The 25,259-nt window shown below is 31.7% G+C and overlaps 1 protein-coding gene across 3 annotated transcripts; it reads right to left on the reverse strand.

Annotated features, from left to right (window-relative positions):
* Window positions 1-1,503: 1,503 nt before the first annotated feature.
* LOC114328742 (biogenesis of lysosome-related organelles complex 1 subunit 5) lies at window positions 1,504-24,263 on the reverse strand. 3 transcript variants are annotated; one of them, XM_028277691.2, is made up of 5 exons: window positions 21,431-21,469; window positions 21,288-21,370; window positions 20,609-20,794; window positions 15,103-15,833; window positions 1,504-9,127 (listed from the first exon to the last, which is right to left on the reverse strand). In XM_028277691.2, the coding sequence occupies exons 4-5, from the start codon at window positions 15,659-15,661 to the stop codon at window positions 8,871-8,873; spliced, it is 816 nt and encodes a 271-aa protein (XP_028133492.1). In that variant the 5' UTR covers window positions 15,662-15,833; window positions 20,609-20,794; window positions 21,288-21,370; window positions 21,431-21,469; the 3' UTR covers window positions 1,504-8,870. The 3 variants fall into 3 exon arrangements, with proteins under 3 accessions (XP_028133492.1, XP_050519430.1, XP_028133495.1); XM_050663473.1 differs by lacking the exon at window positions 1,504-9,127 and adding an exon at window positions 24,186-24,263 and having other exon boundaries at window positions 15,433-15,833; window positions 21,421-21,463; XM_028277694.2 differs by lacking the exons at window positions 1,504-9,127; window positions 21,288-21,370; window positions 21,431-21,469 and adding an exon at window positions 20,979-21,189 and having other exon boundaries at window positions 15,433-15,833.
* Window positions 24,264-25,259: the final 996 nt, after the last annotated feature.

The raw sequence follows: 25,259 nt of genomic DNA on the forward strand, positions 1-25,259 counted from the left end.
TTGTATTTCTAAGTAGGTTTCATTATATTATAATGCTTCTACAACTCCAAAGACTTTGTAAATATATTCTAGATACCCATTATAATAGTTCTACAACTCCAAGGACTTGGTAAAAATATTCTAAATACCCTGTTCTACGTAGAAATACAACAATCTCATTTTCGATAAAAAATTAGTTACCGCCTTTGGGCTTAGCACGGCAGTGTAGTGCTTCCAGATTTTTGTCAATTCTACCGTGTCAAAAGGCTTTATGGAAATCTACAAAAGCCAAAACGGGTGATCGATTGTATTCGATAGTCTTTTCTATTACCGTTTTAATGTTCTGTAGGTGATCATTTGTTCCAAATCCGGTACGAAATCCCGCTTGCTCCATTGGCTGGTAGAAATCAAGTTTTTTCTCAAGATGATTCGTTACTATTCTTGTAAGGAGTTTGTTAAAGTGACTAAGAAGAATCTCCTTTTTTGTTCAATAGAATACTTCAGCATTGTGCCATTTGTCGGGTATTCGCTCCGAGCGTTAACAAAGTGTCAAAGCAAAATCGACCGACCTGCTCATGGTGGCGGTTTTTTGAAATTTTATAAGGACGCTTTGTGTATGTTTAAATGAGACGTTGTTCTGAAGCTATTTTCAGAATATACTTTGAATATATATTTGAATATACTTGATTTTAAATGAGACATTTAAAAAAATGTCGTGTCACGCTAGTGATATTATGTATTAATATAAACAGAAAATAAAAACGCACTATAAATTCTTCACTTTCCAATATTGATTATCAGTTTGATTTTGTATGCATAACCTCACTATCGCAGTTTATGTCAATAAATATTTATTAACGAAAAAGAAAATATTTTGTTGCACTATAAATTACAGTATAAATTAATAACTAATGAATTCTAACAATTGTATTCGGTTATTATCACTACAAAATAAAATATTCAAGTTTAACAAAATAATCCCATAAGACTCAATGTTAAAACGTCCTTACAAAATCTGACAGCGTATCACGTGACTGTACGTAGAGGGGAGACGCACGGAGCCAATATTACTATCTAAAAGGCACATGTTAAAGAGGTTTTTTATTTTCTTAAGAAGACAAGTGCCTCCGATTTTGATTGCATAAGTAACTACAGAATCTTCGCCTGGAGATTTGTTATTCTTAGGGCTAGTTTTATTTCGTCTATTGTGATTTCCGGTAGCAGTTCTGATCCTTTGTTGACAATGCCCTTTTTCCTTGTTAATATATCTGGTACTTGATCTTCTTTGCTATTTACTTTGTGTTGGCTTGTGTACACCAATTTGTAGAAGTCTTCAACTATTTTAAGGGTTTCCTCTCTGTTGGATGTAAGATGACCATTTCTACCTTTAATTTTTATTATCTGCCTTGTCTCCGTTCTTAGTCTTCTTCTCAATACTTTCATACTTCTATTGTTCTCAATGGTTAAACAAATCGAACAAAAAAATATCGAACATGAACGTACTTATTATGAAAAAAATACACAGAGTTTAAAATTTGTTTATTAAAGTATTTTTTTAGAGAATAACCGGCGTTGTACATCTTTAGAGAATTTTTAGGGAATTATACAACGTTCAAAACAAATTTAACAAAACAAATAATACAAATTGAATGCATCTAACTAAAGTTCAATTACAGCTTGTCAAATATACGGCGACACTTGGCGATTTCGTCATCTTGCTTAGAAAAATAAGTGGGAACGCTTTCGATGAATTGTGTTTCTGTTGACTGCGCATCGTAGATGGAGCCTAAATCAATACGGCCAACTACTGTCATCGTATATTTGAAAAACTGTACCATCTTAATCTCTAAATGAACAAGTAACACAGTTTTAAAAATTGGAGAACAAATATAAGAAATAGTATTTATACTCTGATACTCCTGGAGAGAAGTTTAAGGTGCACAATATCCAAATTTCCAAAAGCATTCTTATTTCATGTTTTCTTTCAGCATAAACTGTAAAAACAGTATTTGTTTTATACGAGGTTTGTCTTTTAGTTTCACATATAGCCGCTTAGACGGCGCCACCAATAAAACCTTCAACAAAAATGTAACCTGAATCTTTTGTTGACATAAATCGACAGTTCCATTGCGATACAAGACGTGTAGATACAATGAATTTTTAAAATTAGCAAGTCTGTCGAAAAATGAACCGAGAATATTTTCAACTGGATGAAGTACACCAGTCAACTATTTCCCGCTGGTATTGCGAATTTCAACGTGGTCGCTCCAGTCTCAGCGACGAATCCAGGCCAGGTACATTACACAGCAAAACATTGATGCGGTTCGTCAGCTAATTAAGGATGACCACCGTGTATCATACCGGGAAATAGGAAAATCTTTGGGCATTTCAAAGATCTCGATCCAAAAGATTCTACATGAAGAACTGGGTGTTACTAAGTTGGTTTCCCGTTGGATCTCTCATTTGCTCAGAGGAGCAAAAAGCGGTTCGCGTCAATTGGCGTCAAAAAACATTGGAACGGTTGGAAAGGAAGCTCAAAAAACGTTTATAATATTGTTAGCCACGATGAATCTTGGATTTACTCCAAGGAACCGGAAAATAAACGCCAATCCGCAGTGTGGATGTTTCACGATGAGGAAAAAGCAACAAAAGTGATCCAGTGAACAAAATGAAAGTGAACAAAAGTGTTCTCGAAATGTATCAAAGAAAATGGTCTCAACTTGTGTGTCAAAATCTGGTCATGTGGCAACAATTGCTTTAGAAGATCGAATAACGGTTACTTCTGATTGGTATATAACCGTTTGTTTACCAGAAGTTATCGCGAAATTCCGACAAAGCAACACATAATGGCGAATCATCCTACATCAGGACAATGTAAGTGCCATACTGCCCAAAGGACAATAGAGTTTTTGGAGCTTCAAAACATTGAATTTTAAATCATCCAGCGTATAGCCTTGACCCAACCAATTCTTCACGTTCCCAAAGATCAAGAATTCAGTGCGTTGACAGCGATTCCAGTCGCCAGAAGAAGACATCGATCCCTTTAAAACAGCGATTTTGCAGGTGTCATCTTAAGACTGGAATAACTGTTTTACCAATTGATTTGAACGTATGCAAAAGTGTATCGATCTTGGTGGGACATATTTTGAAAAGCAATAAAGTACTTTAAGTCTATATACACAGGGTGTTAGTAAATAAGTATGAAAAACTTTAAGGGGTTAAGGGTATAAAACTACATGAAAAAATAATGACAGTTTGCTCTATAAACGTATGTTCGCAAATGCTTCGTTTCCAAGATAAGGGGTGTTGAAATTTTTTTTTTCAAACTGCGAATTTATTTATTGCTCTAAGACCAGTAGTTGAGCTTTGAAAATTAAATTTGGTTGGTTTAAAGAGGTAGTTATTGCGCATTTTTTGACAAACAAATAACAATTTTGTATTCATCATTGGCGCGCCTACGGGTAATGGTCTGAATTTTTTAAAAGAAAATAATAGTACGCCACTGAGACATTTCAAATTAACAATTATTTTTGTATTCCACGTTAAATTTATGAAAAAGAACATTTCTTGTATGGTGCACCGTTTTTATGCAAAAAAAAATAAAACATCGTCGCGCATATTTTTCATTTCGTAATACATTATCAAGAACTCTCCAATATAATAATGCCAAACTAGAACAATAACAGAAAATATTTCTAAAAAGATTTTAACTATGTGCAAGGCTACAACAAATGTTCAAATTTACCTCCTTTAAAGGTGACAGAGTAATTTTATATTCACCATTGGCGCGCGTACCGGTAATGGCCCGAATTTTTTAAAGAAAAAATAGTACGCCACTGAGATATGTCAAATTAAAAATCATTTTTGAATTCCTCGTTCAATTTACGACAAATAATCGTTTTAGTCTTTTTTTCATATGAGGCGCCGTTTTTATGCAAAAAAAATAAAATATTTTAACGTTTACAAAGTATTTGAAATAAATTTCTATGCATATGGAAACTACCTCGAATAATTCGTAAGCGTTAAGATGTTTTATTTTTTTGTATAAAAACGACTCCGCATATGAAAAAAGACAAGAATGATTTTTTGTCGTAAATTGAACGAGGAATTCAAAAATGATTTTTAATTTGACGTTTCTCAGTGGCGAACTATTTTTTTCTTTAAAAAATTCAGACCATTACCTGTACGGGCGCCAATGGTGAATATAAAATTATTCTGTCACCTTTAAAGGAGGTAATTTTGAACATTTGTTGTAGCTTTGCACCTAGTTAAAATTTTTAGTAATCTTTTCTGTTATTGTTCTACTTTGGTATTATTATATTGGAGAGTTCTTGATGATGTATTAAGAAATGAAAAATACGCTCGAAGATGTTTTATTTTTTCGCATAAAAACGGTGCACTATACGAAAAAAATACAAGAAAGGTTCTTTTTCATAAATTAAACGTTGAATACAAAAATAATTTTTAATTTGAAATATCTCAGTCGCGTACCATTTTTTCTTTAAAAAAATTCAGACCATTACCTGTAGGCGCGCCAATGATGAATATAAAATTGTTATTTGTTTGCCAAAAAATGCGCAATAACTACCTCTTGAAACCCACCAAATGTAATTTTCATATATCAACCGGTCTTAGAGCAATAAAAAAATTGGCAGTTTGAAATAAAAATTTCAACACCCTGTATCTCGGAAACAAAGTATTTGCAGACATACGTTTATAGAGCAAACTGCCAATATTTTTTCATGTAGAATTATCCCTTAAAGTTTTTCATACTTATTTACTAACACCCTGTATATATTTTGTCTTTATCGCTTTAAGCAAAACTAAGACGACAGCCCTCGTACTGATATACTTTAGATTACACCATTTACCATTCCTAACTTTATATAAAAATCATCTAACTTATTTTTCCTTGGTCCTAAGGTCACTCCTTTTTATAGGAAGAAAAAAAGAGTATAAAAATATTAACAAATAATTTAATAACTTATCTGTGGTTACGTATTTCCTTATTGGAGTAATAATATTAATAATACATTGATGTGTTTTTTTCTTTATATACAAAAAAGTTTTTTCTTCATATCCATCAGGTATAAATTTATACAAATCCTCAGTAATATTGCTTTTATCAAGCTTTTTTAGAATTGTTTAATAAATATGTACAATATTGACAGTGAATATTCAAAATTGATATTTAGCCATACCTTATTTATTTATTGATACGGTGGTATTAATAGGAATATTAAGAAAAGTTAGTAGATTTTGCCCTATATTTCAGCTAAAATTCAATTCTACTCATTAGATTAAAGATATTTAATGACATCAGAAAATAATTGTACACGCAAATTGAACATGCAAAAAGTGTCCAGTGAATAAGTTATAAGTCAATCCCCCCCTCAACTTGCTTGTTCTAATATAATGGTACTAACGTTTCGATATTTCGATTAACCTTCATCGGGTGACAGCCACATACTCAATTTTTCTAATAGTAAGAGGGATCATGTAAAATATCCCTTGCAACTTAGTAAAAATTTTACACACATTTTAAAATTAGATTTAAATGTACAGTCTTCTAAAACACATTACCGAAACAAAGATATATTATGTTTTTTAATGAAACACCCTGTATTTTATTTTAAATATAACGTTCGCTTCACTTCCTCGTTACAAGAATTTAAAGTTGTTTTGGGTTATATAAGGTATTTTAAAAGTTATGACCAAATTTCATGAAAATCGTGTTTCATTTAAAAAAAAAAACATATCTATGGTGTGATACGGAGTGATGGAACACATCCTGTATAATTGTAAGTAATTTTAAAATGTGGAGCTAAATGCTATCTCCTATTTTTGTACATAACTTTTTGTTTGGTATCTCCTATAACAATAGATTTAACAGACTTTGCCACAAAAATTGATCACCCTGTATAAACAGTGTGTCGCATTTAAGATGAAGACACAGTCATAAAAAGTTCAATAAGAAATTTTGCACAGTCATACAGGTTGATGGTTCACATTTTTTAAGATAGTTAACTGAAATTTAAATAAACGTGGCCTACTGCGAATCCACACACAGGGTGAATTTTCGATACTTTGCTTCGCGTTAGGGATATCGAAAAAAGTTATTTAAAAAAGTTGTTCCAAATATTATTATAACCACACGTACCAAATTTCATGACAAAATTCACACTTTTAGTTGTTTTAGTATTTGTAGTCAAGATCCTAAGCCCAAAATTGGCTGTCCTGAGATGCATCTGAGAATTTTAGGATCCTTGATCTAAATAATGGAAAAACTAAAAGTACAATTTGCCATGAAATTTGGTATGTGAGGTTGTAATAATATTTGGAACAACTTTTCCAAATAATTTTTGAATTTATACTTCTTTAAGCGCGAGGGTGAATTTTTATTTTCCTGGGCGCATGCGCACACCTACAGTATGGTATTAGTCGCTCAAACGTTATACGGGACCTGATTGGGTGTTAAAATCATCTGTCAATAATTGTTTAATATGGAGATTATGGATAAACAAATGTTGTGTATATTAGTTTTTATTGTTCTGATGGCAGAGAAAAAAGCAAGTTTATAATTGTAGTGACTTACTAAATAGTTTTTTAAAAGCGACAGGTACGTAATAATTGTAAATGTTTCAGTATCCTAATAAAAAATTACATAGGTATAATTCTTACCTATTACATATATTCTTGGAAAATTTAAAATGAATGTACCAAAACAGTATGTAATGCTTTGATTTACATAATTTGGTTACCATCAAAATTTCTACCAATATTCACCTAATATATTGTTATTCCACAAATTATTCCTTTAATTCCACAAATATCAAACTAATTTGATTAAATTCATATAAGTAATAAACAACCTGTTAAAAAGTTTATGGTGTAAACGTTCATTTGGTGTATATTCCCACATGACAGATATGCGAAGGTGGCGCAATGGGAAAGCACTTCGATTTTCGATCGGCGGGATCGACGGGGTCGACGGGAACCGGGTTCGATCCCCAATACAAGTTACTATTTTTTTATACATTTTATGATTGTAAGTATATTATTATATATTTTTTTTTCAGAAAATACGTATTTAGTTAAAATTTTTCGCAACAATTATTGTTCAGAAATCATTTCTTTGTGGCATTTTTCAATGTGTTTGTGTGTGTTTTATTCTTTTATTTTTTTAATTTTTGGTATTGTTTTAATAAAAATTTTTAGAAAGTAGTAAGTATTAAAATTAGTTTAATAGTTAAATTAAATATAAATAAACTATTTAAAGTATATTGATTTCGTTGAATTCATATAATAGAAGTATACCTTTTTACGTGCGTACAAAGTACACAAATTCTTTTTTTTATATCTCTCACGCGAAGCAAAAGATCGAAAATTCACCCTTTTTGTGGATTCGCAATAGGCCGCGTTTAAATTTTAAATTTCAGTTGACTATCTTAAAAAATGTGAACCATCAATCTTTATGACTGTCCAAAATTTCAAATCTGTATTTATTTTGATAGTAGAAATATTGGGGTTTCTTCACCTTAGATGAGACACACTTTAAGTGTAATATATTTTTGGAATCAGAGTTTTAGTATCTTTCATAGTATGTCACATGACACCCTTTGCTATTTAAAAAAGTTGAGAGTGTGACTGTCACCTGATGGGGGTACATCGAAATGCTGAAACGTTGATACCATTAGATATTAGAACAAGCTTAAACATCGACATGTTCCAGCGATTATGTTTTATCTTTGCAAAAACGAGTTGACAGAGAGGTACGATTTTATCATCTCACTGTACGAACAATGGATATGAAAAGTGCTGAAATTTGTTTTTGACAAATATTGGTAAATAGGCGAGTTAAAGCGTATAAAAAAATGGTATCAGCATGGATCCTACGTAAATTGGGAACATCATAAATGGTAAAGTTTGTTTAGCAGTAAATGGTTGACTTCAATTCGGTCAATGCGGTCGTAAATATTATTAAATTTATCTGACTTGGCCCATTGTTAAGACCGGTCCGGAGCGATAAGTAAACGAGGTAGACAGAGTTGGTCTTTTGAAAATTAACACTGACTAGACGGTACTCCTATAATAAAGCAAAGGATCCACAAAATTTACAATAATTACGACGACAAAAACAAAAAAACGGATGTAAAATATATTGCTTTGCCTTATATACCCGAAATTAATGTTTTCAAATGGGTTTTAAAATAAATTAAATCTATTTTAATTGCTAAGATTATAGAAAAACAAACAATTAAACATATTTAAATTTTACCCGAAACTGGGCCTTTTATACTATTGAAGTACCAGTACAAGTACTGACCATTGAAGTCAACAATTTACTGCTAAACAAACTTTAAGAAGTATTTTTATGATTGGCCTAAAGCAGTGGGCATGTAATACTCCACAAGTGGGTTTTAGAAATTTAGCAAAAACGTTTATAAGACAAATGGGCCTTCTTATGACTACTGAAACCGTTTGTAAGGCATTTATAAATACTGGTTACAGACAAAAGAAATGCTGAGAAGACACTTAAAGACAATTTTGAAAATATTGTCATTATGGGACAAGTTTGGTTCTAGTTGGGTGATAATTATCAGCGGGTACTACGAAAAAATGTGCTCTCTATGCAGAAATTAAAGAATTCTCCGGAATTAATGACCAGTTGTGAGATTTTATGTGCAATCAGTAAATATTGCATGCTCAGACAGTATTTTAAATAAATATTTTATCAAAACTTCGAATGCTAAGCGAGTAACAGTAAAAATAGCAACCCTAATAATAAAAGTATTCAATTGTTAATAAACAAGTATTTGTGTGTATTGTTCAGTAAACCTGTACTTTATCACTTAATTACATATAGTAAAAATTCGATAAATCGATCATTTCTAATCTAATTTAATTCCCTTTTTATTATGTTCTTCCAAGGAATGCTCAAATTGTAGATCCTCGTTGAGTTTTTTCGCTAGGAAATAAAGTTCTGCTAAAGCCACTGTCAATGCACAAATGATGCCTAGCAATAGCCTGAATCCAAAATCTAGACTTCCGATTATGATCTCCACTCCAATAAAACCAAAAAGGAAGCCAGCTGCAACTGACACAACGAACTGGAAAATTGCTATCAGATGTCGATTCATTTCCTTTACTAAAAACATAAAACTTATGTTAATTGTTTGATTAAATATAATATGCCAATACAGGGTGTTTAGTAAAGAATGGGCCATAGCTTAACCTTAGATTCCTGAGGTTAAAATAGGTCGATTTAAGCTAACTTACCTTAGTACAAAAGTTGATAATAACCTAAATGCAGGGTGGCAAAGTTAAACTTTTATTTTACTTATTTTTGAATATTTCCTGACAGGCATGTGACAACAACACGAAATTTGGTAAATGGTGCTGGTATTGAACAATCTAGTAAATTATGTTAAATGAACGTTTCGGCTACTACCAGAGGCGTACGACGGGGGAACGTGAATGGTTGACCCTTCCCAAATTCTACACCACTGGCGGAATTGCTATTTTAGTGCAATTTTTTGATTCTCCAATACTTTCTATTTAAAAAACATACACTTCATTCGTAACGATAAAGTCATTAGTTTTCGAGATATTTGAAGCTAAAACCGAAGGACCATAATACATTAATCAAAATAAGTGTGCCTTTTCATTTTTAACTTCAAATATCTCGAAAACTAATGACTTTATCGTTACGAATGAAGAGTATATTATTTGCATAGAAAGTATTGGAGAATCTAAAAATTATGCTAAAATAGCAGTTTCATCAGTGGCGTAGAATTGGGGAAGGGTCAACCATTCACTTTCCCCTGCCGTACGCCTCTGGTAATAACCACAAACGATTATTTAACATAATTTAGTAGGGTGTACAGTACCTACACTTTCTGCCAAGTACCATAAGGATAATATGTCAAATAGTTTTATAGTACCGGGCACACATAGTTCTTAAAGTTTTAAATAAAGAATAAATTATTTAAAAAAAAAGAATACTTTAAAATAATTTGACATATCCGTGTGATACTTGGCAGAAAGTGTAGGCACTGTACACCCTACTAAATTATGTTAAATAATCGTTTCTGGCTACTACCAGAGGCGTACGACAGGGGAAAGTGAATGGTTGACCCTTCCCAAATTCTACGCCACTGATGAAACTGCTATTTTAGCATAATTTTTAGATTCTCCAATACTTTCTATGCAATTAATATACTCTTCATTCGTAATCTATAAAGTCATTAGTTTTCGAGATATCTGAAGTTAAAAATGAAAAGGCACACTTATTTTGATTATTGTATTATGCTCCTTCGTTTTTAGCTTCAAATATCTCGAAAACTAATGGCTTTATCGTTATGAATGAAGAGTATGTTTTTTACATAGAAAGTATTGGAGAATCAAAAAATTGCACTAAAATAGCTATTCCGCCAGTGGCGTAGAATTTGGGAAGGGTCAACCATTCACGTTCCCCCGTCGTACGCCTCTGGTAGTAGCCAGAAACGTTTGTTTAACATAATTTAGTAGATTGTACAATACCAGCACCACTTACCAAATTTCGTATTGTTGTCCCATGCCTGTCAGGAAATATTCAAAAATAAATAAAATAAAAGTTTAACTTTGACACCCTGTATTTCGGTTATTATCAACTTTTGTACTAAAGTAAGTTAGCTTAAATCGACCTATTTTAAGCTCAGGAATCTAAGGCCCATTCTTTACCAAACACCCTGTATACCAAATTATTTCCCTACAGTAATTAGGAACGCAACAAAAACTTACTCAGTTACACCAAGTAAGGACTAAAATACAGTTGAGTCCCTGGTTCTTTACCCGTACGTCATTAATACCCGGTGAGATAAAACACATATTTTTTATCTAGCATCATTATCTTCCACACATGAAACTAAAGACAAACCAGCTGCCGCCTGTTATTAAGTAAAGACACATGTTATTTTTATGAACGCTCTAGACTCAGTAATAACGACGCTGGGAGACGTTTTCAGATTTTAAGTACAATTTGTGACGTTTCTGGTTTGTATACTTGTGGCTGTCAGTTTGTTGGATTTTTTGCTGTTTTTTTGTCCTGTTTTTGCATTTAGAAGTTATTTATATTACACAAACAGCTGTTTTTACTACTAATTTTATATTAGAGTTTGACATTGTATGGTAAGTGTATTTTATTTTGCCATTAATATACATACAAAGTTAACCTCATTCACACAGTTAAGGAATGGTTTTGTTTATGTTTTGTTTAAGAAAAGAAAATTTTATTGATTTTTTTTAGATTATGCCTGGAAAAACTCTTACCTCACAAGCACAAGAACTCTTTTACATCAATTGTAGCTGAAATTCTGTACCAAAATTTTAAAGCAAAACTAACATTTTACGTTCTATTTATTTGATAACAAGTTTTATAATATAATCTGTGATCGGAGCAGTAGTCACTTTCTGTCACTTCCTGTTGCATGGAGTAAATTTCCGACTTTCCAACTCAACTGTATTTGTTTTTTCCAATATCTTTTGAGAATGAAACTACAAATTGTAAGATAACCTCTGACATTTGGACTTCGAACAAACTGTTTTTTATAATTGATGAATTCGACCGTTACTTCATGGAAGTTCATTTTATCAACAATAAAACACTGAAAACTTTTGTTTTTACTATTTCCACAAAATTCATTATAAAACTATGTAGTCGCCGAAGCAGCTGTAGTCACATAGTTTGGTAATAAATTTTGTGGAAGCATCGAAAACAAAAGTTTTTTTCAGTGTTTTATTGTTAGATCAACTGTTTTTTTTCTTTTTGAAAACAGAAAAGACCTATTGTCTCATAATTTAACACTGATAGGTGTTACTGGTATAAAAATTACCACTCATCTAAGATAAACTCAAACTTGGGCTGGAATTAATGTATTAAAGCATCTATTATACCAACAATTTTAACATTTTTTTACAAATTTTCGATATACCATTTGATGTTTTGTTTTTTTTGTAGTTCTATATCAGTTTCTTGGTACAATTCTTCAAAATATTTCTCTCATTGTTTTGTTTCCACATCTACATTGGCTGTTCTTCACTGTTTCCCCAACTTTAAGTTAGATCTTTGTACTACTTATCGTATTTTCTGTTTATATTCATTCAAAGTTCTTTCTAGTTTTTATTTTGTTCATTTTGCATTGTCCGAACAGTTAGGTTTGTTCGTCTTGACAAACCAGTTAGATTAGGTTAGGTTAGATATAACTGGTTACTTAACCACCCTTTCACTCTCCCTAACAGGTCTATTGGGGCTCATCATCATCATCATCATCATCACGTAGCGCTACAACCCTGGGTGGGTCCTGGCTGACTGTACAACTTTCTTCCAATTTGTTCGGACTTCCATCAACCTAGGGTCAAATGGGATGTTCATTTTTCGGAGATCTGCTTGGATGTTATCTCTCCATCGCATTCTGGGAAGTCCGAGTGGTCTTTGCCTGTAGGAATCTCCTCCCATACTAGTCTTACAAGTCTCTCGTTATGAAGTCTGTGCACGTGGCCTGCCCATCTTAGTCATTGTGGTTTAATTTCTTGGACAATATCGGTGTCATTGTAGAGTTCTTTTAATTCGAAGTTGGTTCTGATCCTATACTGGTTTGTGTTAATGTCGTGGTGAGGTCCGAAGTATTTTTCGTTCAAAACGTCTGAGCTTTTCTTCGTTTGATTTGGTCATGGTCCACGTTTCGCAACCATATGTTAGTACAGGTCTGACGATGGATTTATAGATTTTGGTCTTAGAACTTCTTGTAAGATTTTTTGATTTTATAAGCTTATCCAGTGCGAATAGACAGCGATTTGCTGATTGGATTCTGTCTTTTATTTCTTCAGTAACATCGTTGTCAGCTGTGATTAAGGCCCCCAGATACTTAAAACGTTGTACTCTTTGGAAATTGAAGGTGTTGACAGTCACATTTTGTCCTATCCTGTCTCTTCGTGTCATTTTATTTATACACATATATATTTCGTCTTCTCTTCATTAATCCTCAGCCCTACTTTGCTTGTTTCTCGTTCCACCTTGTTGAAAATGGCTTTTGTGGATAGGATGGAGTCTCCAACGAGATCAATGTCATCTGCGTATGCTAGTAATAACTTGGGACCTTGAACCGATAGCAGTTCTGTTTTTATTTCGGCCGACCTCATGGCTTTCTCTAATACAAGGTTAAAAAGTATTGGAGATAACGCATCGCCCTGTTTGAGTCCACTGTTGATTTCGAAGCTGTCGGACAGTTTATTATTTATTGGGGCTCATCCCTTTTTAACAAAGTCTATTTTGACCTTTAGGTGATACTTCTACAAAGTCGTAGAGCTCTAGTATCCTATCCAATCCTGGCCATTGCACAGAACGTATTCCACCAGCTCGTCATCAGCCTGACAAAATCTTCAATTCACACTTACTGTCAGTCTGATTTTGTTCACATGTCCCTTGAGACGAAAGTGTCTTGTTAAGAGACCTACGATAATTTGCAGATGACAAACCAGTTGATTCTTTTGTCATATTATTTCTTATAAATGACCTTCAGACATTTGTTCTGACATTGATTTCTATTTTTGTTTATTTCATTGATTATGCAAAGAGCGAGCAAAAAAGCAAATTTTAAAACAATGACAATGAAGGTGACATTATTTATAAATACACTCCTGGCCAAAAAAATCCGGACACCTTAAAAATGGGTCATTTTTGATGTCTCGAATCTCTTAAACCTGTTGTCCTATTTTAGTGATTTTTTAATATCTTATAGCTTTATTCTCTAAGAATATCAATGTAGTTAGTGTTGCTAAACAGGTAAATGTCATTGTATACCGGGTGTAACAATAATACTGTGTTTTTTCCTCAAAGTTCGGAACACCCTGTGGAATATTCTAGCATTTAAAAAATATTGAAATTAAAACTCAATTGTAGCCTTAGGCTTTCTTAACATTCTGCTTTTTGACTCATTCACTTATGTTGGATAATAAAAAAGTTACGCACTTTAACAACTAGCTATGTTCTTCATCAATACGGGGTGTTTCTAAATAAGTGCGACAAACTTTAAGGGTTAATTCTGCATGAAAAAATGGAATGTTGAAATTTTTATTACAAAATGAGGATTTATTTATAGCTCTAAAACCGATTGAGATATGCAAATGAAATTTGGTAGGTTTTAAGAGGTAGTTATTTCACATTTTTGACATACAACTAAAAATTTTATATTCACCATTGGCGTGCATACAGGTAATATGACCGGGTAATATGACCCGTATGCATGCCAATGGTGAATATAAAATACATCATGGTATGTGAAAAAATGCGCAATAACTACCTCTTAAAACACACCAAATTTCATTTACATATCTCAACCGGTTTTAGAGCAATAAATAAATCGTCAGTGTGTAAGAAAAAATTCAACACATCCTGTATCTCGGAATCGAAGCATTTGCAGACATACGTTTATAAATCAAACGGTCATTATTTGTTCATGCAAAATTGCCCCTCAAATTTTGTCGCATTTACTTAGAAACACCCTGTATTGATGAAGAACATGGCTAGTTGTCAAAGTATCTGACTTTTTCATTATCCAACATAAGTGAATGACTCAAAAAGCAGAATGTTAAGAAAGGCTAAGGCTACAATTGAGTTTTAATTTCAACACACAATAAAAACACAGTATTATTGTTACACCCGGTATACAATGACATTTACCTGTTTAGCAACACTATTACTACATCGATATTCTTAGAGAATAAGGCTATAAGATATTAAAAAAATAATTAAAATCGGACAACAGGTTTAGGAGATTCGAGACATCAAAAATGACCCATTTTTAAGGTGTCCAGGTTTTTTTGGTCAGGAGTGTATTATAATCATATAAACACAAAATTATAAAAAAATGAGAGATGACAAAGTAGAAAACATCCAATGAATGTACCTTCCATGAGGTGGTATCGAAATTGGTTATTCACGTGAACTAAATTGGAAGATACAATAAAAACTGAAAAAGAAAGTATGAAGAAGTCTCTACTCTATGACATTTTTTCATGATTCATTGTAAATACAAATAGCAAAAACTGATATCTATTAAATAAAAGACTATTAAATCTACTTACTTTGGTATCCTATAGTGTCTTCAGGATAAACTTTTCTCCTGCTATCCACGTTTTTTGTCATATCGAAGTAGCTCTGGTTTTCTTGCTCAGCTTTTAGTTGTTTACACCTCCTATCCAGTTCTTCGTTCCTTGGAATTTCCTCATTTTTAGGTAGAACGATCTCACATCCTTCCAGTATCTCATGCAGATACACTTTCTGTTCTGCTGTCTTGTTTTCTTGCAAAATATGTGTGTGGAGACAGTGTAAATCTTCCAAACTAAGTAATTTTTCGGTACTACTAACATTAGAAGTTTCGGTTAAAGGCCACTCTGTGAAAACATCGTTTTTACTTCTTTTAGAAATAGATTTAATATAAATTTCATCATCTTCATCTATTAAGTGATATACTTTCGGTGGTGGTTTATCATTTTTGTCTGTTTTGTTTTTACCTAGTATATTATTTATTCCTATTGACAAGTCATTACAATTCTTAAGGTTTTTAATGTAGGATTTTAATTTTTTAGAAGGTCTGATTCTTATTGCTGGGTTTACAATTGGAGCTGTATTGGTCTGAGTCATTTTCAACTAATCAAATGAGCAGCTTCTTTTCTATATCCTCATAAAATTTCTTTAATTCTTCTTCTCTGGTTTCGAATTGGCTGTTTATTTCTGAATATTTTGTAGTGATACCGCCCATAAATTTATCCCAATCGAGTTTTCTTTTATTCCTCGACTGTTCCAAAGGAGTGCTCTAAAAAATAAGTTAATAGAAAAAATACAGTAATCAAATAATAAAAATTGTTTTGTTCCCAGAAAATATGTGCTTCCTGAGAACAGAACTGTTCTAATATCCAACAAAATTCCACTATACAGTACTCTCTGGTGGCTATTTTTTTTTAAATCCTTGATGAAAAATAATCATTATTCTTCTCGGAACAATGGACAAGTGGACATATATCATTAGTTTAAAAATGATTTGATAATACTGTTCTACAATGGCAAAACGGACCTTAAGGAACCATTTGACAGGGTCAAATTAAAGGAAGTTGTCCACTTATTTTATGGAAAAGGATACCAAATGAGAAAAACAACTTAAAATAGCATTAAAGAAGCTTTATTTACCTATAGATTCCATATTTTTGTTTTCAGTGTGTATTCATTTTTATAATATAGTTATTTATATTGTTCTGTTTATTATTTTGAGTATTGTTAGACATATAGGATTCTTTATATTTATTATATTTGAAATTGAATCGTAAAAAGGGGTTCTCCCATTAATAAATAAAATAAAATAATCAGTTATGCAGACTACACAATACTAATTTCTGAAAGTGAAGATAATTAAATCTATAAGATGTAAATTCGTGCTGAAAGGTTTATAGAACCTTATTATTTGTAGAAGAATAATAGAACAAGTGATGCAGTTTAAATTTCTGGGCATCAGACTATCTAGCTATGGAAAGCTCGAAACAGAAGTGGAAGATCAAGTGAATAGAAAGTTTTTAAGCCTCTTATTTTAATAATGTTAAAAGTTAGACGTTATTCTGCTCATGCACAATAACAGAAAAATAACTGATTACTAATGTTGTTCTGAAGCTATTTTCTTGTGGCATTTTTATAATCAACTATTTTCAATGGGAAATAAGCCACAATTTTACCAAAAAAATGATTTTATTAACGTTTCGACGCCCAAGTCGGGTGTCGTTGTCAAAATACAAAATAATACTAGATTAAACAAAAATGTTGTTGCTTAACAAAAAATTCTTCTAATAATTTATTTAATCTGACTCATTTATATCGGCAATTCAGACATGTATTATACACTTTAAAGTAGAAGACTTTAAAATGATATTGCCAGTATTGATGAGTTGCGTTCCTGGGACGACTTTACTAAAAGATAGTTCATTCGATTACATGAAATCAACCTCAACTCAAGAATATCCGCCACAAAAAATCATAGAATGTGATCTGTCTTTGAAAAGACAACCAAATGCAACGGTGGCAGTAAAATTCTCGCGGTAGAGATTCCATAGTAAATCACGAGGGAAAACCAGGAAAAAACCTAGTGATACTATCCCGACATCGTAAGTATTTGGGCTTACATTTAGTTTACTCTCAAGACTAATACCACATTCTGACTTTAATATAATATATGCTATTTTAAATTATAAATAATATTAATAATACATAGACATTATATAAATAATACTAAAATATAAAATATGTACTAACTCGATATGTTACTGACTTACGTCTATGACTTATGACTATGACTTACATCTATGAATGAACTATCTTTTAGTAAAGTCGTCCCAGGAATGCAACTCATCAATATTGGCAATATCATTTTAAAGTCTTCTACTTTAAAACGTATAATACATGTCTGAATTGCCGATATAAATGAGTCAGATTAAATAAATTATTATGTAATTATTATATAAAGAATTTTTTGCTAAGCAACAACATTTTTGTTTAATCTAGTATTATTTTGTATTTTGACAACGACACCCGACTTGGGCGTCGAAACGTTAATAAAATCATTTTTTTGGTAAAATTGTGGCTTATTTCCCATTGAAAATAGTTAACTGATTACTATATTAGCGGATAAGGTATTCCATTATTTAGGTATAATTAGGACTTTAATTTCACTTAGTTTTTGTAAGAAATTGCAGAGATTGATTTTTATACTGTATGTTAGCATATACATTTTTTTGTAATGGGGGTAATCCTGTATATTAATAAATAATAAATAAGGGTAACGTTATTAAAGGATTACATATTTGTAATATTGCCAAATGTCATATATCTAAATCATAAAAAATGAAAAATAAGTCATATGAGCTGAAGTAAAGATAACTAGAATAAAAAATATAGTAATGATGTATAAAATTGTAATCAAAATTTGTTTTTCGTAATAACCATCAGTTAACAGATAATATAATCGGCTTGTGCTTGGCAACTCTGTTAGAATAATTCACAACAGGATCACAAATATTGTGAACAGGATCACAAATATTGTGAAGAATTAAGACTCTCAAACTGTGATCTGTTAGTTTTGTATGTCTTCGTCGTCTTAATACATTTTCAATATTACCTTCCATTATGGCAAATAATTCAAATAAAATAGGTCATACCATTCACACAACTGTCGCCTTATAGGTTACGTTTGTCAAATGTCAATTAACGTTAATCTGTGTTAGCATATTTTCTGAAAGGATTCAAAACCGATTTAAGTAAAAACGCTTTCCCTTATTTTTATTACTCAATGCACATAACAAGTATAACATTTTACGTTTAATGTACATTAAAAAGACGATGTTCCCAAAAACTCTCTAATAAAGTAAACACAGCTGCAGGTTGTCTGAATAAAATAATATGGAAAAATAAAAATATTGGAAAAGAAACGAAAGGCAGAATTTACAAAACAGTCATGAGACCAATAATGACATATCGCACCCTCAGTGCAAGACTGCAGTAAGTCGAAATAAGTAAGTTTCGAGATAAAGACGATTTTGTTTATTTTCGTGCTAATATCGGTGAAATAAGACACAAGTTTTAAGAAAATTTAACATTTGATTATGATTTTGCATGCTTTTCAGCCTATATTACATTAACCAAAAATAGAAATTTAAATAAAATAATATTAATGCAAAAAAATAGGAATTTCAAAGTTACAACACTTTTGCACAGAAAAAATTGTTAATCACTACACATTTAGTATTAGAATTTCAAAATTACAACAGTTTTGCACAGAGAAAATTGTAAAAAGTGTAGACACATTTACTTTTACAGTAAAACCTGTGTTACCGGCCACCTGTGCTAACAGCCAGTTTAAAAATTCCCCAAACCAATTATGTATATCTAGACTACAAAAACTGGCAATACCGGCCACCTTTCTATATCAGCCAATAGTTCTTTCATTTTTAGTGGCCGTTGCTGACAGGTTTTACCGTAGTTGTTGTCCTCTTCTCGTACATCATCTTGTGCCAAATTATTTTTATAAAAACTATGGTGGGCTTCTGGTATCATACCCGAATGGCATAAGTATACCAAATCTTTCTTTTTGGCCATTTGAATTTTTGGCTGTTCTTTGGCAAGTTTTCTGAGAATAGATATTTTTGACCTCTCAGTATTGTCAATACACAAGTTTTAAGATAACTGTTTTTCCTTTCATGAGAAAAAATACTTTTTGGTCGTAAATAATTAGTCTTAATTTATGTGGTTTTAATCCAATCTAACAAATAAATGGTCAAACGACATCGCACACATCTTATGGAAAATAAATATAATATCACACAAAGGACATAAAATTTACATGAATAGATTGGTCTCGAAAATCTTTGTTTATTGTCTCAGCCGTTAATGGATTATGTAGACGTGCTGTATATTAAAACTAAACACCACAGATATAGATATTAAAATAACAAATATCTTACTTTTTCCATTGCTTGTTATCGAATCCGTTGCAATGTTCCATGCAAAACTGTTGTAACTCTGTTACATTAGTTTACAACAGTTTTGCACGGAACTTATGTTAAAAAACGCAAAATAGTTAAACTGTTGTTGTTGTAATATTTAGCCCATTAAGCATTTGAAAGTTACTAAAGTTTTACAGGGGATAGATATGCATGTTTACAATCGAATTCCATGATTACTTCATTTTCATAAAATTTTGAGTTACTGCAGTCTTGCACTGAGGGTGCGATATGTATGTGGCTGAAACATGACCTGACAGAGGACAAAAAGAATGCTAGAAACAGCAGAGATGAAACCCCTTAGACAAATCAATGGTAGGACCCCTATGGGGAAATCTAGATGATCTAGAAGATATATCGCTGCCGCCTACGAAAAGTATAACTCTGAAAAATGCCGTTAAGAGTAGAACTTTTAATGAACGCTGAGAAAAATATTATTTTTGATTATATGATTGTGAAAATTTTAATCCCTAATAAAGTGTTAGTGAAAAAATTTATTTTTTGAGTAGTATCAGCAAAAAACATCATTTCTGTTTGTGGGTCCACGAAGATTATAATTAGTAAAAAGTTCTCAGAAATAATTGTTTTCGTCAGCAGAAACAGAAACAGAAAGGGAAATAATTGTTTTCGTCAGCATCTATTATGAACTAAATCTTTTCATTATAAATATATTGGGAGTTATAATCTTCGTGGACACGCATATAAAAAAAATTGTAATCGCCAATACTTATCAGAGTTATTATTTTCACTGGAAATGTATTAGGAATCACATTAATCATAGGTACCAGCGATATGAGCAAGATGTAAGGATGTGAACATCAAGAACTGGATAAGATGCAGAAGAGTACAATGGAATGTATGCCGAATGACAACAAATAGAGTTGTCTCTATGACAAAAAATCATGTCTACAAAAAAGAAAAAGAAGATAAAATGGCAAAATTACCAAAATGATTACTCTGACAATCTTAAAACACGATACATTTTTAGTGAATGAGATACATATCAAAATTGTGGATGCCAATAAGTGAAAATAAAAAAAATGTAACTTACCTGTTTGTAGGTTTCTTCTAACTCTGAAAATTTATCACAAATTCGAAGTGCTTCCTCTAAATTATCATTAATTTTATCTGTAAGTTTTTCAGCTTGCTTCAGCTTCTCAATCTCAGTGTCTTTAATCTCTGTTATTTCTTCTATCGCTTTAAATAAGTTATCTACTTCCTTATCTTTCCGTCTTTGCTAAAAAAAATTTGTAATTTAGTATAATATAATGTTTAAGAAATTCTGAATAAGCGAAACAAATGATTCAGACATAAGATAGAATCAAACAATGATACAGCAAAAGCACTCATTTAGAAAAAGTAAGCTTGAATGATGAGAACAATAATTGGGAAAATGAAATTTTCAAAAGGTAGGTACAAACAGAAAATCTATCTATCATTCCATATCAGCTTCATTTATCCAATATTGGTAACGAGTCTCCCCTCATTTATTCCATTCCTCTCTGCTTCTTGATATATTCTTCTTCCCTGGGTCGGGTCTGCAAATTTTTGACGTCATATACCAATTGTAATTTTCATCTATATAGTAGAATAGCTATATTATCAAAAATTGTATGCGGACTAAATGTAGTAGGTACAGTAAAGTAAATAATTATGTGACTAACCAAAAAGCATCATGAGATGAGAAAAATATTGTAAATAGAACATCTAACCTCACATTTTGTACTTACTTCAAATGCTTGTAATATCAATGATATTTCTCCATTTAGAAAAGGTCTGTGATCAAATAGTCTATCCCAAATCTTGCCTACATCTACAAATAAAATCAATTAGGAAAAAATAAAAACGTATTTTTAACCGCACCCTTAACTACCTCAGACATGGTAAATACTTGTCACATTTCTGACCCTGTTAGGGCCCTGATTCTAAATCAAATTTCGACCAAAAACAAGTCGCTTTCAATATGGCGACGGTTGAAATGCGATTGTGCGAGCCTTGTGGATTTTAGTTGAACTAAGGAAGTGACGTCATGAAATAGCGACTATCGAAATTAATTGCGACTTTAAAAAGGGTGTTGATATTATAATTTCGACTGTCGAAATTATTTGACACGGTGATGAATGAATGGCCAAAAGCGAGGTTAGGTTTAGTTTAGATGTGTTTTGTTTATTTCTTGCAAGGAAAACTAAAGCAAAAGGTATTATAATATAGCTGGGTTTAATTGAAATTTGCTTGTTTTGAGGAATTAGATAGAATAGTATTAAATTAGAAATATAATAATTGAGAATGTCCACAACATGAATCATCAACTCAATGAAAGATGTAAGGTAATAATCTGGGAAAATTAGTAAAAAACAAGGAAAATTAATTATCAGCTATTTTATTGCTGGACATGCTGAAATCAAATCTTAAGATTTCCTATATTAGTAATATAGCTATGCAAAGTCCACAGAAAGTGTGCTATTTTGTTTATAAACAAATTAGCGCTCCGAAATCTTTTTTTTTATTATTGCTCTATAACTCCGAAAATTTTAACTTTAAACCAAAACACTCACATAAAAATTGACAGTAATTTAATTTTGCACATTGATAATTTATTCCAATTTCCTTCGACGAAAATTTTCCTCGGAAAATTCGGGTTTTCCAAACAAAATCTTTAATTTTCAACTAAAATTTGAGGGAAGTAATTATTTATCAATAATTAAATAATTTGGTGACAGTGACATAAATCTTTTTTGTTATGAGTGTCTTGAAGATATGAAAATTTGTATGTACAAAGAGGACCGGAATTAAAAGGTATCTAATGGTTCAAAGATTAAAATCCTGTTGTTTATAACTCGGTCGCAAATGCCGGTCAAATTTGACCGGCTATACCTGGAATCAGTCCTCGCAATTCAATTTGTTTTTCTTCGAAAAGGACACAGAAGCCGTGCCCTTTTCAACAGCGTTAACTTAATTTAATTTAATCTAATATTTTCTGAGGGGTTCTATTTGTTTATAAGCCAAAAAATTGATTCTTTATACTTTATATTTTATACGAAAATCATAGTTATTCTGGTGTATCATAATCTTGCTGGTTATTATTTCGGCCGAAATTTTTTAATTAACATTTTAATTATTGCTAAACTATTGGTTAGATTGTCGCCGGTCTCCTGATATACAGAGAGGGGCTAAATTATGGAATAAATTCATTTTCTCTAAAATGGACGATTTTAGAGAAAAATCCCGAAACAGGTCGATTTTTATTTTTAAATTAAATTTCTTGGCATATATTTCAAACTGGTGACGTCATCCATCCAAGCGTGATGACGTAATCGATTATTTTTTTAAATAGGAATAGGGGTTCGTGTTGTAGCTCATTTACAAATGCGTTCAATTCTCTATTTAGTATTATAAACATTAATATCATTATTTATACAGGGAGGCCAAAAAATTTTTTGAATTAAATTAATTGACGCAAGAAGAAGAATGCATGTAATTTATTTAACTCAAAATACATTCTATTGCTGTCAGAAAATAGAAAAAATGTTTATTTTGCAAATAAACATTGCTTTTAGCTTAAATTAAATGTTCAAACTGCCAATAGGTAGGAGGGAGGCTGTTTGTGATTTAATTTAAGCGAAAAGAAATGTTTATTTGTGAAATAAACCTTTTTTTCTATTTTCTGACAGCAGTACAATGTATTTTGAGTTAAATAAATTACATACATTCTTCTTTTTGCGCCAATTAATTTAATTCAAAAAATTTTTTTGCCAACCCTGTATAAATACCTAATGATATTAATGTTTATATTACTGAATAGAGAATTGAACGCCCTTTCAAATGACCTACCACACGACCCCTATTCCCATTAAAAAAATTATCGATTACGTCATCACGCTCAGATGGATGACGTCACTAGTATGAAATATATGCCAAAAAATTGTAATTTAAAAATAAAAATCGACCTCTTTCGGGATTTTGCTCCAAAATCGTCCGTTTTAAATAAATGAATTTATTCCATAATTTAGCTCCTCTGTATAATCTACTATAATAAATCTTTCATGTCATCAATTATTATTTAATTATTGATAAATAATTAGGTACTTCCCTAAAATTTTAATTGAAAATTGCAGATTTTTTGGGAAAACTCGGATTTTCTGAGTAAAATTTTTTTAAAGGAAATCGGAAAAAAAAATAACTTTGTGCAGAACTAAATTAGGGTGAATTTTTATTTGAGTGTTTTTGGCTCAAAGGAAAAATTTTAGGAGTTACAGACCACTAATTGAAAAAAAAAAGAAGATTTAGGAGTGCTAATTTGTTTATAAATAAAATAACACACTTTCTGCGGACTTGTCATACCCCATATTACTAATATATGCAATCTTAAGATTCGATTTTAGCAATAAAATAGCTGGTAAATAATTTTTCCCAAAAATGGCATTTTTTCGATAATTTTCCCAGACTATTCTCGTTAACAAATTCCAATAAACCGGAGCGCCAACCCAAATTCTGAGCAGTCTCAACATGATAAGGTTAATATCCCCAGTTGTAACTAATATCGAAATGAATAAGAATCGCTATACTCTGCGGCTGTCATGGCGGTGTCGAAATGAAATTGCGACTGTCGAAATGAATTAGAATCAGGCCCCTGTTCTTCTGTTGCCTTTTTGTTGTCCTGTCCCTGTTTTTCATCACTGACACTGACGTTTAGCACGTGAGTATGACAGCCATAGATGTCACAAGAGGGGACAGCAGGACCGTCTTAAACTTAAATTAAATATTTAAATAATATTTTCAACACACTTTCATTAAGACAAAACCTGACATTTTGTCTTTTAAGCTCTTTTAAGACCCGTTTCGATCTCGTATATGTACAAATTTTATTTTTACTACTCTTTTTTTACTTGTATTACCTACCCTTTTATTATTTTATTGTGATTTAACAGCCTTTTTACTGAACATAAAAAGCTCCCTTTTTCAGTATTATATTTATTCACTGACAATGAAGTCTATTTATAGAGTATAGAGTGTAGTTCCATTAGTAAACTGGCGTAATAGACTTGGGAAGGTCGAGGCTCTTTCATAGGGCTGTAGCACCATTGAGGATGATGATGATGATGATTTTGGATATGTAATATACTTTTTCCACCTACCTCTACCGAAAGTATACTTTTCCGGACCTGATTGTAGGTAGCAATGTTGTACTTTTCCTCCCTAGGGAGGAAAAGTAAAAATGACGTAATGGTATTTCATTCATGAGATATAATTTATTGACGCCCTGTACCGGGTGTCCCAATAAGAATGGCTCTCGGCCATATCTCAGGAACCGTTTATAGTAGAGCTTTGAAATAAAGAATTTTATAACAAAAGTTGCCTCAGGAAAAGCCTGGAAATTATTTTCATAATTGTGGGACCACCGCTAGAGGGCGTAATTGAATATCAAAAATTAAAAAATCTAAATTTTACAAAATTTTTCTAATGAAGGGGCGCTGGAAATCCGATCTTCGTATTCTTCATAAAATTCTACGCATATTTGATTTGACAAGTTTAGGTCTACCTTTGAAAATAAGAGGTGGGGATGAGTGGGAACCTTGTTATGAAAAACTGGCTGTGAGTCCGGTTCTGCTTAATCAAATTTTGCAAACTTGGTCTTGTTGAAGACAGATCTTTTTCGTCAATGTAAAAGTTATGATTTCGAACCAACTTACTGAGTAATATGC

Source organism: Diabrotica virgifera, chromosome 10 (genome assembly GCF_917563875.1).
Source record: "Diabrotica virgifera virgifera chromosome 10, PGI_DIABVI_V3a".
Lineage (NCBI taxonomy): Eukaryota > Metazoa > Arthropoda > Insecta > Coleoptera > Chrysomelidae > Diabrotica > Diabrotica virgifera.

Bases quoted from the DNA above. Each gene is read 5' to 3' on its own strand.
- LOC114328742 (XM_028277691.2), bottom strand. From the start codon at position 15,661: ATGACTCAGACCAATACAGCTCCAATTGTAAACCCAGCAATAAGAATC. The intron at 9,128-15,102 runs GTAAGTAGATTT...TTATGTTTTTAG, and splicing joins AGACACTATAGGATACCAAA to TAAAGGAAATGAATCGACAT.